General features: G+C 37.8%; 2 protein-coding genes and 1 non-coding gene across 3 annotated transcripts; 2 read left to right on the forward strand and 1 right to left on the reverse strand.

Moving 5' to 3' along the window:
• Positions 1–2598: 2598 nt before the first annotated feature.
• On the forward strand, positions 2599–3674 carry LOC146739531 (histone H2B-like). The gene is made up of 3 exons (XM_085502514.1): positions 2599–2796; positions 2923–3105; positions 3336–3674. The coding sequence occupies exons 2-3, from the start codon at positions 2968–2970 to the stop codon at positions 3573–3575; spliced, it is 378 nt and encodes a 125-aa protein (XP_085358640.1). The 5' UTR covers positions 2599–2796; positions 2923–2967; the 3' UTR covers positions 3576–3674.
• A 2160-nt stretch (positions 3675–5834) lies between these two features.
• TRNAA-CGC (transfer RNA alanine (anticodon CGC)) lies at positions 5835–5906 on the reverse strand. Its single transcript has one exon. It is a non-coding gene; the product is annotated as a tRNA-Ala (tRNA).
• A 1555-nt stretch (positions 5907–7461) lies between these two features.
• Positions 7462–9187, forward strand: LOC100377527 (late histone H2B.L4-like). Its single transcript, XM_006819123.3, has 3 exons — positions 7462–7561; positions 7674–7869; positions 8814–9187. Exons 2-3 carry the CDS (start codon positions 7717–7719, stop codon positions 9051–9053), a joined length of 393 nt encoding a protein of 130 aa, XP_006819186.1. The 5' UTR covers positions 7462–7561; positions 7674–7716; the 3' UTR covers positions 9054–9187.
• The last annotated feature ends 6221 nt before the right edge of the window (positions 9188–15408 follow it).

A 15408-nucleotide genomic window follows, 5' to 3' on the forward strand; every position in this document is an offset into this window, starting at 1 on the left:
TTTTTATGTTGAACACCTTAGAAGCTCGCAAACATTTCACAACGAACGCATAACCAGCCATTTCCTTCTGTGATTGCCTCGGAGTTTGTGCTATGCTCTTGAAGACTGAGAAAAATGTTAGTGGATACATCTCTTTGAGAGACAAGGAAGAGGGGTGCAAGGGTTATTTTAGTTCAACGTAATTGCAATATTTTTTTGTTCGTACAACGTAAATTGAAAAAATAAATTTCGCAATTCTGTAATAACAGGCTAGAGGTACAACGTAATCAATCAAATATTTTTTTTCGTACACTGTAAAAATGTGTCATTTTCTCGGTACGTACAAGAATTTACATCCAAATAAAAAAAGTCGTAAAGAATAATCCAAGGAAATTACGTTTTCGAAACTGTAAAACGACTAGATGACATAATTCACTGCAAAATTCAATTTTCACTGTCAACTGTAAAAACGTCTTTTTTTCCTCGTAAATTGTAAAATGCCCTTTTTATTTCCTGTTAAACTATACCAGCTACCCCCTTGTCCCCCCTCAAGGAACGATCTTGGCTTCTAACACACTACGCAAGTATCGGTACAGCGCCATCTACGTCGTATTTTTGTAAATACGAAACACCTGTATATAAAGCTGTGGGTCCATAGCTCCCTTGTGTCGGTCTTCAGACTTTGTGATGGTATTTTAGTTACGTCTGACACATTCAGTGTTTTTAAAGTTGTTGTTTTAAGATATTTCATTGACACAGAAACGCTATTGTTTCTTCTATAACAAATAAAAGTTGATACACTATTTTGCTCATATCGCAGCAACGAAGCTATTACCAATGGTTAATACGTTTAAAAGACACTCACAAGATCGAAAATCACGACAAAAACCTTTTTGATTTTTTCGCGGGATATAGTTCTCATTGTTGGGTCTAAATCTGTTCATTAACTTCATCTCTTTTAGGGAACATCGGAAAATATATATTCATAAAAATTCTACACACATGTGATAGAGTAAAATAGAATTACAAATTTACATCAACATCATTATTAAAACATCAAGTTCAAACTAAATGTGTAGGAAAACAAGTTGCATTGTGGTTCTTTTCCATCTCTCGGCTTAATACCAAGGAAAACAATTCTCTGCTTCCAGTGTATTTTATTTTACCTAATTTTCATCCCAAAAGCACAATCAAGTCGAAGTGAATTTCATGAAACGTAGAAGATGAAATTTTTGTGTATGAGTGGAACATTGATAATTTGAATAAAATACAAATCTTAGCTGGAAGTTATTGCAATCCCCGCCCCAACCCGACCCTACCGTTATTGGATTGACTGTTTATACATCGGACCGCAAACGAGGCGAAACTTTCATGGCAAAAATGTTTCTCACCGGCCCTTGGATCACAGGAAATAGAGTATTCCTGTTCGTTTTTGTTTTTGTTTTCGTGTGTGTGGTGTTTGATGTAAAATATTATGAAATTAAACGAAACGGAAACACTATTGCAATTTCGAGTCAGCACCTTTACGCTAAGTGGACTGTATTCTCGACAATTGCGGTGGTTTATGGGGCTTTCATGCGAGATGGAACCCGTGGAACACAATATAAGAATATAAGGGCACTGATAATTTGTCTGAAATGAACGTAAAATCATAACTAGCATTTCGTTGTTTTAGTTTTTCGTTGTACGATACCCGAATCAAAGACAGCTGGCATACAAGTGATAATCGACTGAATGCGATTATATTGGACAGCTATTTTGAATACAACTTTAAAGTAAATAAAGAGACAAGTTGAGAAAACCAGGAAAAATAACAAACCTTCACAGCCAAACGATTCGTTTGGGGTAATATTAAGCGTACGGCTAAAACTTTAAGTTACTATGGGTTTATATCACCAGAACACGGAGAATAGGGACAAATGCGCCACCGTATTATATCTTCATGTCTTAAAAAGTTGCTCTGTGATATAAGATGAAACAATCTTATATTATATTTGACACAAATTCTGATACTGTGAAAACTTTTCAAAAAATTACATATAATTTAGTCTGTTTTCAGGTTGACAACATTTATCCATTTTATACGATGGAAGGTTATCTCCCATAATGCACTGCATATATGTTCGGGGATATACTCTCAAACTATCTCAATAAGAATCGTAATCGTAATAATTTAACACAAATTAAAATCGGTAACCTAAGGAGTCGTATCGTCTCGTGTCTGGTCGGTTTAACTACATTTATCAATTATGACATGGTCTATTGTCGAGGTATACTGATCGATTCAGTCCACAGAATTACGTAATAATTAACAAAACGTAATAATTAGGTGCCATTAGTTTAAAATGTAAAATTTGCAATCTCCCTTTTCACGCTTCAAACCGACACGACTTCATTTGAGACCACATCTTTATAAAAGACCAGGTGTACAAGGTAATGATGAGTTGTTCCATGATTGGCTGTTTGGTGGTTAGTAAGGGTTATGTAGCCAATCAGGCTTCTCTCAAAATCACAAGTGTCACACACCACCGTTAACAATCAAACAGATGTTCGTGAAAGAACCTTGAAAAAGATCAAGTAAAAAAGACGCATTCTTTTTGTCAATGGATGTGCAGTCCCCCAGGTGTTAACGTGATCAAATCCATTGTATGGTACACCGGAAAAAACGAGCGAACGAAAAGACAACAGGTCATTGGTTGACAGCCAAGTGTGAACCGACTCACACAAATTTTTCCCAGGTGTGCAGTAACCGCTAAGGTATAAGTAACGACGTGTTGACAGCTGATTTCATTGTCAACATTGCTGCTTAGAAGAGAGGTTCGTAGTATGCTGACTTCTAGTTTGTGTAATTTTGTTTACGACGTTGCTGTTCGCGCGCAAACATCTGAGTGTGTACAGACTGTGCTCATTTCAAAACTTGTATGTTGTATTTTCTTGTTACAGTTTTACGCTATTCCTGTTATTATAACTGCATTACCTACGTGAAAGATGGCACCCAAATCGAGCAGTAAAGGCGCCAAAAAGGTTGAAAAGGCAAAGCCCAAGATTGGAAAAGAGAAGAAGAGAGGAAACAGAAAGAGGCGTGTGGAGAGTTACAATTCCTACATTTACAAAGTACTCAAACAGGTATGAGCATAATTCGCATTTGAAAAACGACCGCACCTGGATTTTACTAAAAATGTTCCGCCAACTGAATCTTGTAATGTTGAATTTATTGCATATGACGTATTACTTCATGGTCGGCTAAGACATAGTCTTGTAAGCAGCACTGACTGTAATTCTGATGTGTACTCTAGTTAGGTTGTTGCTGTGCAGCGCAGCGCATTTTAATACTAGAGGCAATTATTTCTTTACAGGTCCATCCCGATGTCGGAGTTTCCAGCAAAGCCATGTCTATAATGAACAGCTTCGTTAATGACATATTTGAACGAATCGCTACCGAGGCCGCCAAACTTTCTCACTACAACAAGCGATCGACAATCAGCAGCCGAGAAATCCAAACAGCTGTCAGATTACTGCTGCCTGGGGAACTTGCTAAGCATGCAGTCAGCGAAGGCACCAAAGCTGTAACTAAATACACCAGCAGTGCATCATAAATGTAAACATGGTTGGCATAACGTTTTAAAGGTTTTATTTACTGTACATAGTTGTAATTTGTGTTTTTTGTTTGTTGGAATAAAAGTAATTTTAAATGGGATATTGCATAATTCTTTAATAATTCATTGGGAGATGCAAACTACTAGACTAACCATTTTCAAGTTGATTCTGTAAACTGCACTATCGCATGACCAAAACTTGAATAAATTATGGGATTGTATCTTGCAAGCATTTCATTACTTGGCGGGTTGCACAACACTTGCAAGATTTGCCGATTGCGTAAACAAGCTTCCCTTATTTGCATTTGGAAATGTGCGGGACCATTTGAACTTGGGAAAAATTTGTAAAACGTGTCTGTGTTTTGTTTTTTTTCTTCGCGACAAGATGTCGCTAATTACTTTATTATAAATTCAAAATGGCCAAGGCTTGGGTATTTGTGTACACTAATCCGGAACATAAAAATCAGGTGGGGGGGGGGGGTTCCTAATTACACTTGACAATTTTCTTATGGAGGTGATAACTGCGCATTAGTTTTGGCAGGCCACAGACAAGTATCGTGAAAACAGGAAATAAACAATGACAAGAGAGATTCGCTAAATGAACATTTCGCTATTACTTTATTTTACCATAATTTGCTAAAATTGCATGTCGCTTTTTCAACATGTTTTACAGTAGTTGCTCCCAATTTTTTTTTTTTTTTTTCGTGTACTGTAATTGTGTTGGACAGACCCTATACATATGATGAACGCGAACATATCCAACTGAAAACCAACAAGACATCGTGTTTTGGGTTCCCCAGTTTACGTCTCTGGAAGTGCAAACCCGGCTTTTGTAAATTCCGTTTTAGCATAAATCTAGCTTTGTTTTATTACACTACATTTATGAAAGTCCTATAACAAGCTTAAATGACGAAAGCGAATCTGACACTGAAACAATTCCAATTGACAGAAAACCAGTAGTTGGTTTTAAGTAAAGATTACTTGGCGATGGTTCGACAATCTTATCAAAATATCGTCAGAAATCCAATAAGACCATTGCTCATAAATCAACGGACAATATCCAAATCCTTTTGATTGGCTGGAGACGCTTTAAATGGTGATTTAAAGTCTGTATCGTCTTTCTGAATTGACATTCTAGTTCATTCAGTATTCTGCCTCTATACTCAAATGAAATGTTCAAAATGCATCAGCCTGATTAAAATTCGATGTAGGTGTATAAGCTAGGCATTTTTGTTTTACTTTGAGTTGTATATATTCCCTATCGCCTAACTAAAAAAAATAACTACAAGAAAAAGAAATAATCATAAACAAAAATAAAATGTATATATAAAAAGTGCCTATATAACTACATCGCATTTTAAGGAAATTGAAAATTCACTGACATGGCCTGTATTCAAGAACTGTGATTCATTTATTCAGAGGTATATTCGCCATTGCAGTTGAAAGCAAGCGTCAACATTAGAACATGATACGCATGTATTATTACAGAACTGTCTGACGCCATACGACAGCGCTATTTGATTTTGTTGCGCTGGTGCGACGATCAACGGGTTCTTCGAAGTAAACATAGAGAAGAAAAGGTTGACAGGCACTGATTGTCGTATTCTATAATATTTGTTTAATTAATATCCAACACTGTTAATACAGTGATGTCACCTGTCTATTTCGCATACACTGAAATGGACATGTAATCTGAGGGTCGGCAAGGGGTGTTTTCGTAAGTTGTAATACATTTTTATTTTCGTAATAATGTAATTTGAATAAATAAACAACCTAAATTCGTAGACAAGGGCAAGGTGTAACATGTAATCAGCTATTTTATTCGTTCGTAATTTGTACAAAGATCTTATTTTTTGTAAGCGTATAAAGCATTTTCAACATTAAATGTCGTAATTCGTACGCAATTTCCAATTTTGATTCTTTGATACAAATTATCAAGTATATTATAAAAATGTGTAAAAAGTGTAAGAAAAAACTATTTTTTTACAGTAAATGAAACTTTCCTTTATATTTCCTGTAAAAACATAACATTCAGTTATTTTCTGTAACCTGTATCAGTTATCTCGCTTTGCCCCCCTAATCTGTCTAGTTCCTGTACTAGAAAAAAAGAACATTCTGATTGCCTGAACTTTTGTTCATTTCAACTGTGGTGGTGCAACGGGCCAGAAAATATTACATACTTTGCGTTTGCAGCGTAGATGTACTTTGCATGTATATCAAAGCGATACGCCGATCTTTTATTTGGGAAAAATATACCATTGGAGATGTCGGGGTTTGAACCCGAGGCCTCTCACATGCGAAGCGAGCGCTCTACCACTGAGCTACATCCCCACACACAAATGAGAATTGCCGCGCTTTGTGTATGTAACGCAATTCAGATATACATGTAATTTGTTATACAAATGCACTGTACTGTGTAATGCCACAAAGAAAAAGCGTGGACCCCCCTCTACATATTTATAGGGTATTCGCGGCTGATATAGGAGATTACGTGTGCAATGGATTTGCATTCAGTCTTTTCTCTTTTTTCCGTGTTTTTTAATAGAAAAATTATAATCGAGTTTATAATCCCGTCAGATTGCAAATACGATGTGAACATGTGTACGTTATAGTAATTTGTGAACCGATTAAAGTTAATTGACTGGAGGTCAATTTTATGCAATGACCAATTATATAAATTTGATACACATACACTAATCATAATGTACATGTGCATGTACTTTTATTTTGTGATTTGATCAAATTTGGAATTATGTACTAAAATCGATAAATCCTTAGAAAATTCTTATACTTGAACGTGTTCATAATCGGTTCACAGATTCTCAGGGAATGTAGTGATAATAAAACATATTGAGGTGGATGTTGTTATTTTTTCAACATCCGAGACGATAGATAAATGCCGTCATTTGTGGATAGTACTATAGATAATGTGTGATTTGTTTTAGTAAACCTTTCCCATATGTCGCCCTTTTGCGACAAAGTGCTTTCAAGTTCATGTCGTAAATGTCACGAAAGCCGTTCAAGGTGTCGAGATCGTTTGATCTGTAGCCGTTGCCAATAACAATTGAGAGATTTTACTATATGACGAACGACTAGACTACCACAGAGGCGGCGGCACGACATTTTCCATGAGGGGCGACAACCTTGCGCCTTGCACAAATGGTTTCAGCTTGATTTTGGAGGGGCGACACCACAACATTTGTTCGGCGGGTATCGCCCCCCTCTGCCCCCGGGCCGCCGCCGCCACTGTACCAAACACAGTGGTCGATTTGAATGACATTTAGTCGGGCGCGAATTAAATGTTGCGCGTCAAGGAATCATGTTTCTGATCAACGACCGCAAAGGCAAAAACTTCGTAAAATGTTTTTCAGTGGCACTTCAGGCGGTCTATAACTACGACAACAGACAGGAAGAGATGACATGACAACGCGAATTATGAAATGGAATGGCTGTACAATGTATTCCCACTTTTCTTTTGTTCTACAACGAAGAATCTGTTTTTGGAGACTCGTGTGAATTGCGGAAAATGTTTTGCAATGTGAACTGAACTATTTTCATCCCGTGTTTAAATATTTTTGTTACCGCTGACCAACAACCGTTTATTGGTTACTTAATTTAGTAGGCGTACAAAAAAAGTATGACAGTTTGTACAAAATAAAAAACAGTTCAAACCACCGCATCACACGGCTATGTTATAACATTGTTGAACATTTTGCACATAAACAGCAGTGGGGGGTCTGTAGAATGATGGCACCAATAATCTAGCCCGTCCTTTTCACCTCCAATAATTAACATAACAGGGCAGCAACTGTGTGCAATCCACATTTAAGTTGCAGCAGTAGTAAATGCATCGTACAGTGTTTTGATTGGCTCACAGCAACAGGTCGGCCATGCTATTATATGCAAATTTTGCACAGGTGAACTATTTCTGTTCAATGTAACGCGCTACAACTGAGTGCCATTGTTATCCAGTAGTTACCAGTAAGGTACGTTCCCGGCTCAGAACCTGTGCTGTTTCTACCATTATTTGACTTCCAATTTTCTACTGACCCAGTGTTAGACCGAGTATATTTATTGAGTTGTCTATTATCGTTACAGTTAAAGTTTTTACAATTTCTGAACGTACACTTTTATACGAAAGATGCCTCCGAAGTCTGCAGCTGGCAACAAAGGTGGCAAAAAGGCTGCAAAGCCGAAGCCTACCAGTGCACTGCCTAGGGGCGCTTCCAAGAAGAATAGAAGGAAGAAGCGCGTGGAAAGTTACAGTTCTTACATTTATAAAGTTCTTAAACAAGTAAGCTACATTGTTTTCGGACGGTAACACGATACTCTTCATTTCATCTTATTGTATATAGTTCATTTCACATGTTCCCATATCAAGCGTTGATTGGTTCACATTTCTGAAACACGTGGACGCCACGTGTTTGCCACCATACGGCAAATGATTGGTTCTTGCTTACATGTTATTGTCGCTCAATCGTATTTCGCACCACGTGAAGGTTGGATTTGACTGCTTCAATCTTTCTTTGCACGCGGTTCGTCATAGAACGAGCGTAGATTCAGTACATATCCCCACGCTGTTGCATTAATCAACAGTAGGAAATGTTTCACGGATATCATTCTAGACTGAGACAGTGCCATTTCGCGACCATCTTTGATCGTACTCAGAGTTTAATATACTAACTTCAAGTTGACATCCTACCCATAAGACTGTTTATAACTCTATCATACAACTCGTCACTAATGTTGGACATCAAGAATTGATTGGTAACGATGTCTTAATTTTTGTTTGGGTCGTTTAATTGCAAACGATAAACTATTTGCCGGTTTGGGTCACGTGGTATTTTTGTTCAAACACGTCATCATTACCCCTTATTTTGATTGTTATAGTTGACTGTTAAGCCGTTAAAGATGCGGCGTCAGACACGAAGTTAGAATGATTCTGCAAGGTTTATATTGCGGCAGTTCAGTTTTCCCATGCTTAGAGTAAACTGTTTGCCGCCCCTGAATTGCGGGGTGCCCGTTATTCATGCAGTTTTCAGAGGATATCATAACCTTGTATTTGTTTCTTAAGACAATTATAGGTGTCCTCAACATGGGCACGTACCCCTATTAATTTTGGATGTATAGTGTTATTTAGTGTTATACGATTGGTACAATGGAAAGTCTTTCTGTTTTAGAGTTCGGAATCTGTTGTAACCCTGCATCTTCATCCATGCGCGTTTCACTTTCACACAGGTTCATCCCGATGTCGGAGTTTCCAGCAAAGCCATGTCTATAATGAACAGCTTCGTTAATGACATATTTGAACGAATCGCTACCGAGGCCGCTAAACTGGCCCAGTACAACAAGCGATCGACAATCAGCAGCCGAGAAATCCAAACAGCTGTCAGATTACTGCTACCTGGGGAACTTGCTAAGCATGCAGTCAGCGAAGGCACCAAAGCTGTAACTAAGTACACCAGCAGTACTTCATAAATGTGGAGCAATCTTTATAAAATAAGATATTTGTTTCTAGTTCTTGCATTAGTTCTAAAAGTGTGTATACGTTTATTTAAATTCGATAGTTAATGTTAAGTGTTTTGAATAAAAAACTACAAAATCTAACAGAATATGTCTGTCAATGTATAACGGGATACCGAGTATGCAATAATGCGTCTCACTATAAATACATCTGGGAAGGGAAGCTTCTGCGTAGAGTGGAAACCTCGGAAACATGAAAGTTGAAATTGGTAGTGACAAAAATTGAAAAAATAAGTTATGGGTTAGGATTAACCCTAATGGCGTCCATGATTGCCATGCAATATACTGCCCTCAAACAAATGACGCGAAACCCAGCGTCACGTGCCATAGAAAGTCAAAATGGCCGCTGACAATATTTCATCACCTGCTGATTGGCCGATTTTATCACGTGACCTCTGCTGAACTCAAGCGAGCGTCCCGTATTTTCTCAATTTCGTTTGTAGAAAAGTCTTGAATCTTTTAATGATTTAAATGTTTTAAATTGATTGAATTTGATCCTATAACTTTTCAGGTTTCCACGTTTCCGAGGTTTCTGGCAATTCCGCTCTACGCAGCTCCAGGCAGTTTACGGCTATGCTGAGTTCATAGAGCAAAATAGATTTTTGAAAACTCCAAGTTTGACAACGTTGCCTAGTTCATGTTAAGGGATCTTTAAAATTCTATGCGAACTTGAATTTAACTCTCATTTTCAAGATTTAAAATATTGAACATTCCCTAGTTACTAAAGTTATTGGAGGTGGAAGACCAGAAACTGAAATCTCAGTACACTTTGTGTACGTCGCTATGGGTCCATACCGAACAGGACGCTTCGAGACGAGCACCGTCTTTTGAAGGACGGTAGTCGTCGCGCCGCGCATGTGCGACATTGGTGTTGCTAAACATTGATTTTCCCCCACAATTCAGTGCGCGTTTCTAATGAAATCACAAGTACGAGTTTGGTCCTGGGCGCCACTTGCACTAATTACCGCCGGCGACTCCTTCGATACCTTCCAATCACCAAAAAAAAATTACCAAATCAAAGCTTGGTAACCTCTCAGTTTGTACTCGTTGGTGTTCGCAACAGCAACAGTCAAAATCACCATCTGTTTGTACGAGACCCATATCTCGCGCATGCGTGGCGCGACGACCACCGCCCTTTCAGTATTGGAGAACTCGCGACACGGAGTAGTTTCTGTCCTACGAGTTGAGTCGAAACATCTATACAAGGCAGAATTTGACACGTCGAAAAACATGCCAACAAACTGCTTTGATTGGCGTTGGGTTGGGTTGTCCATCGAGTACATTCTTTTAGGTAGCTTCTCATTGGCTCTAGAATCACGAGTACATAGAACGATTCTTAGCCACAAATAAACGATATCATTAACATATTAGTCTTTACGCGCGTTTTTTGTTGAGCGTTGAATGATGCGTAAACCAAAAAAAAAAACACCGATGTAAATGGCATAGCACACCCGATACACGCATTTATCACATGTATCATGCACTTTCGGTGTAATAACACCCGTGTGATATTTTTGGTATTACACACTTTGAAAGTGACGTCACACTTTAAGTCTGTGATGTGATTGGCCAATACAGCTAATTTCACCTTTGACCTAATCAGCAAAGTTAGTACTGAATTATGCAACACTTATGATGAGGCAGATTTTAATGACAAATTATGTAGAAATTATTACATATTATACTTGTTAGATTTTTAGATGCTATATAATCTCTGATTTTATCGCTGTTAAATAAACAAAATATTAAAGATATTAATCACAGTCTCAATTCTCCCAACCCGAAAATAGTTCGGGCATGACAATCTTTCGTCTGCTGTAAATCGTACAAATTTGCATCTCAAAGTAAACAAACCTTCAGCTGATCGAACGTTCGAAATCATGATACATATGGGCGACTTAGTCAATACTTTTGATATAGACGTGACAAAATTTATGAATGATGGGCAAGAAAGACCAAGTGAAGGTACGTTTACGTTTTTTTCTTTCGTCAGAACTGATATACTGAGATCATGATCACTCGGCGTATTGTATGATCGCATAATGCATTGGATAAAAATACATCACAATACTGCGAGTATTAAATAAAATGATTCCACAACATGAATTTATTTTTATATTTATAATAACAAATGTAACATTTCTTTTCGTCACAGAAAATGCTTCCTTGGGTGAAGCGACAGCACAGACCACTGACAGCGACGGCGCCGAGGCCGGGCCTTCGCGACCATGTAGATTTGTGCCAGTCACCGATGATGATGTCAGAAGAACAATCGAAACTCAACAAAACAAAAACACAGCCAAGAAAACTCTATATGATATGAGATTACTGGGCCAATTTTTGAAGACACCAGAAATAAAAGAAGCTAGAGAAATCCACGAAATCCCTCCAAAAGAACTGGAAACAATTCTATGCAAATTCTTTATCAGTGTCCGTAAACCAAGCGGTGATGACTACGAGCCTACTTCATTAAGATCTATGCTTTCTAGCTTTGAACGTCACCTGAAACGACACAAATACATGTATTCACTGATCAGTAGTATTGAGTTTAATGAGGTGCGGGAAACAATAAAAGCAAAACAGAAGAAATTAAAGAAAGATGGTAAGGGCAACCTACCGCGAACAGCTGAGGCGGCTACAGATGAGGAAATCGAAATTCTGTGGGAATCGGGACAGTTTGGGTCCCACAGTCCTGAAGCCATAATAAATACCATGTGGTTTTATAACACAGTACATTTTGGTCTGAGGGGTAATACCGAGCACCGTAACATGTGTTGGGGAGATGTGAGCCTATGTACTGATAGTAGCGGTCGTGAATATCTTGAGTTCTCTGAACGGCAAACTAAAACTCGGACTGGAGAAAATCCAAGGGATACCAGAAAAGTGAAGCCAAAGATGTGGGACGTCCCTGCGAATCCCAGAAGATGTCCAGTTGCTATTTTCAAAAAATACCTCAGTTTACGACCAGCTAGTTACACAAATAGTGACGACCCATACTACATCGCCACGCATTCTCGCGGACTGCCCAGACCGGGTGAGCAGTGGTTCCGTCACCAGCCTATCGGAATTAATAAAATAGGTTCCCTGATGAAAAATATGGCAACTGCAGCAAATTTACCCCCAAACAAACGCCTCACAAATCATAGTGCCAGAAAGCATCTCATCCAGAAATTAAGTGACCAAAATATACCACCGACACAAATAATGCAGATCTCCGGTCACCGTAACATTCAGTCCGTCAATGCCTACAGCACTATATCAGAAAACCAACACAGAGAAATTTCTGGCATTTTGAATAATCAAGTAGCCACCCCTAACTATAGCACATCAAACCCGTGCCAAACATCAATACCTTCTGTTATGCAACCTCAACCACAACGTAACATCGCGTCCCAGTTGACATCAACCAATATCAGCCATCATGCCTCGACCTTGAGTTCACAATCCACACCGATATTTGGAGGCCCCATTTCCGGCGGAGTATTTAATGTACACGTACATTACAATATTGCCAACAATGATAGTTCAACAATTCCACCGAAAAGACGTCGGATATATGTGTTTGATTCCTCTCAGTCATCAGATGAGAACTAAATAATAACTTTCAATTGACGCAGCGTTGACTTCCATGTTTGATCTCGTGAACCATGTCAATGACGTCATGGAGTGACGGGGAAACCCCCGATAAATACTTGTAGTTCCTACAGCTTTTTGATGTATTTAATAGTTTTTACTGCTTTCGTTTTTCGCTTTAAGTGTTTAAGTTAAAAATAATGTAATTTGTTTATTTGTATTCTAACTAGTTTGGTGTTTGGACCTTTATTAAAGTTCTTTTTGATCGCTTTTGTCTCTTCACTTTTACTTGTTCGACCGAATCAATGCGCCCAGTGTTTCCGTTGTCGATTTCGGCTGCCGACGACAGTGGAAACATTTGGCTTTGAATTACAACAAAAAAGAATACATGTGATAAATAGGATCTCAAATTCGTGACCGTGTAATATCGGATTTATTAAACTCGTGTAGTAATTGTCATATGTTCCTCGCCAAAGGCTCGGAACATATGAAAATTACTACACTCAAAGGCTCGGAACATATGAAAATTACTACACTCGTTTAATAAATCCGATATTACACGGTCACTCATTGGAGATCCTCTATTTATTTCATCCACTTCTACTCTAAAAAAACGCGGTATTTGTTTATTTACTTCGGCTTTTCGCTTATATTAGTGTGACGCCGGATCGGGGATATTCCAGAGCGGTGGTCCAAAATTAACTAACTTGGGAAAAATATTAAATTTAGTCTGAAATTTGTGTAAAACACTGGACATTACGAGGTTGTCAACATTGTCGGACTATAATAACAGTGGTCAATAAAACACTGAATTATATGTATACATACATGTATTGCCCTGGTCAATAAAACACTGAATTATATGTACATATCCATGTATTGCACTGGTCAATGCATTTTATGTACACATGACGTATGCAATACATATCGTTTAAGCGCAAGTTTTGAGAATTAATGAAGGATAACCACGGATGTCTGTGTACTGGTGTCATTTAAAATACCTTTACTAACCAATATGTGATATGAGCAAACAACGATATAACAGAATCTCGCGTTGATCAAATTTATCATACATTTCACGAGAATGGGGTCTGTTTTCAGGACAAGTGTTTCAAGAAATAATAGATAAATAATAAAAAATATCAAAAATAATATCAATGTTCACAAAATAGTGGTTGATCTTTTAAGTTTACTGATCATTTCCTGGTCCTCCTGCAATTTCAGTGTCCGATCTCGCTGTCAAACAACATTATGTGAATCAAACAGAATGCTGTGTGTTGAAAAGTAATTACTGTAGTTTTGTATATTTCCCTTGGATTAATCATTCATTCAAATTGATGAGTTCGGGTGATGAGTAGACTCTACCTATAACTAAATAAATTTAGTGACAAGTTGGTCTCTGATGGGACATACAAAATCACTATTTGGTCTATAAAGGGGTATGGCTTTTGAAGTGAAAATGGTCTATGGTGGGGTCTGGGGTTTCACTTCCCGGCCACACACCCCTACAAAACTTAAGAGCCAGTGCCTCCCCGGGGTGAATACATAGCCCAGTTGGGACAATCCGTAGAAAACAATACTGGAAGAAGAAAACAAATCACCACTGACTACTACGGTTCCATCTCCATCCCGACATAAGTTCACTAGTTCGTTATTTAGCTGAAACTGAATACTACGTAAATTCGAGAGCAAACCGGACCTGTAAGTTTAACTTATATAGGAAGAGAAATTTTATTTGCGTCATTCGCTATGAGACAAAAACTGTTCACATAGCTTTTGACGAACCTGGCTCTATTGGATAGCAGTCGTTCATATTCTGTAGACAGCGAGTTGTTACGCTGCAGTAAAACGAGGCCATGATGAATTACGTGAGAAATATAAATATAATACTAACATGCACCTACTTGTGTGCGTGAGTCATGTTTTAATTAAAAATTGTTTCAACATTCACGTATCTAAGAAAGAAAATTATTAAAGCGCCATAATCATTGTAAACGCCACTTAACATCTATTTCGAGCACGACGCGACACGATACAGCACGACACAGCACGACACAGCGATGCACGACTCGACACAGCACGGCGACTGTTCATTTGTAAAACAGCATGGTTGAAAGAGTCCCACATTCGGGCGTTTAAAAAAAAAACGTTCTCGGCATTAACACTAGCGCAACGGCACTCCACGTTGAGAGTCCATTCAAGGCACCCAATCACTTTTGCAAACCGCCCTTGATGTGACTAGTTACCAAATTTAGTTTTATTACTACATATACATATGGTTTTTATTCTCGGATACAATAATAAATTATGATAATGTATGACCCGGTATGTTGATGTGTCCCATATATATCTAAAGACACTAGTTACCAAATGTAGTTTTTATTACTACATATACATATGTTTTTTATTTTCGGATACAATAATAAATTATGATAATGTATGACCCGGTATGTTAATGTGACCCATTTATATCTAAAGGCACTAGTTACCAAATGTAGTTTTTATTACTACATATACATGTTTTTTATTCTCGGATACAATAATAAATTATGATAATGTATGACCCGGTATGTTAATGTAACCCGTATATATCTAAAGCCACTAGTTACCAAGTGTAGTTTTTTATTACTGCGTAAACACGTTTTTTTATTCTCGAATATAATAATAAATTATGATAATGTATGACCCGGTATGTTAATGTGACCCATATATATCTAAAGCCACTAGTTACCAAGTG

This window comes from Saccoglossus kowalevskii, chromosome 8 (assembly GCF_978046115.1).
Source record: "Saccoglossus kowalevskii chromosome 8, keSacKowa6.1, whole genome shotgun sequence".
In the NCBI taxonomy this organism is placed as follows: domain Eukaryota; kingdom Metazoa; phylum Hemichordata; class Enteropneusta; family Harrimaniidae; genus Saccoglossus; species Saccoglossus kowalevskii.

What these genes read in the sequence shown, in the direction of transcription:
- LOC146739531 (XM_085502514.1), top strand. Translation starts at nt 2,968, where the DNA reads ATGGCACCCAAATCGAGCAGTAAAGGCGCCAAAAAGGTTGAAAAGGCA. An exon ending in TTTACAAAGTACTCAAACAG is followed by an intron (nt 3,106 to 3,335) that starts GTATGAGCATAA and finishes ATTTCTTTACAG; the next exon opens with GTCCATCCCGATGTCGGAGT.
- LOC100377527 (XM_006819123.3), top strand. Translation starts at nt 7,717, where the DNA reads ATGCCTCCGAAGTCTGCAGCTGGCAACAAAGGTGGCAAAAAGGCTGCA. An exon ending in TTTATAAAGTTCTTAAACAA is followed by an intron (nt 7,870 to 8,813) that starts GTAAGCTACATT and finishes ACTTTCACACAG; the next exon opens with GTTCATCCCGATGTCGGAGT.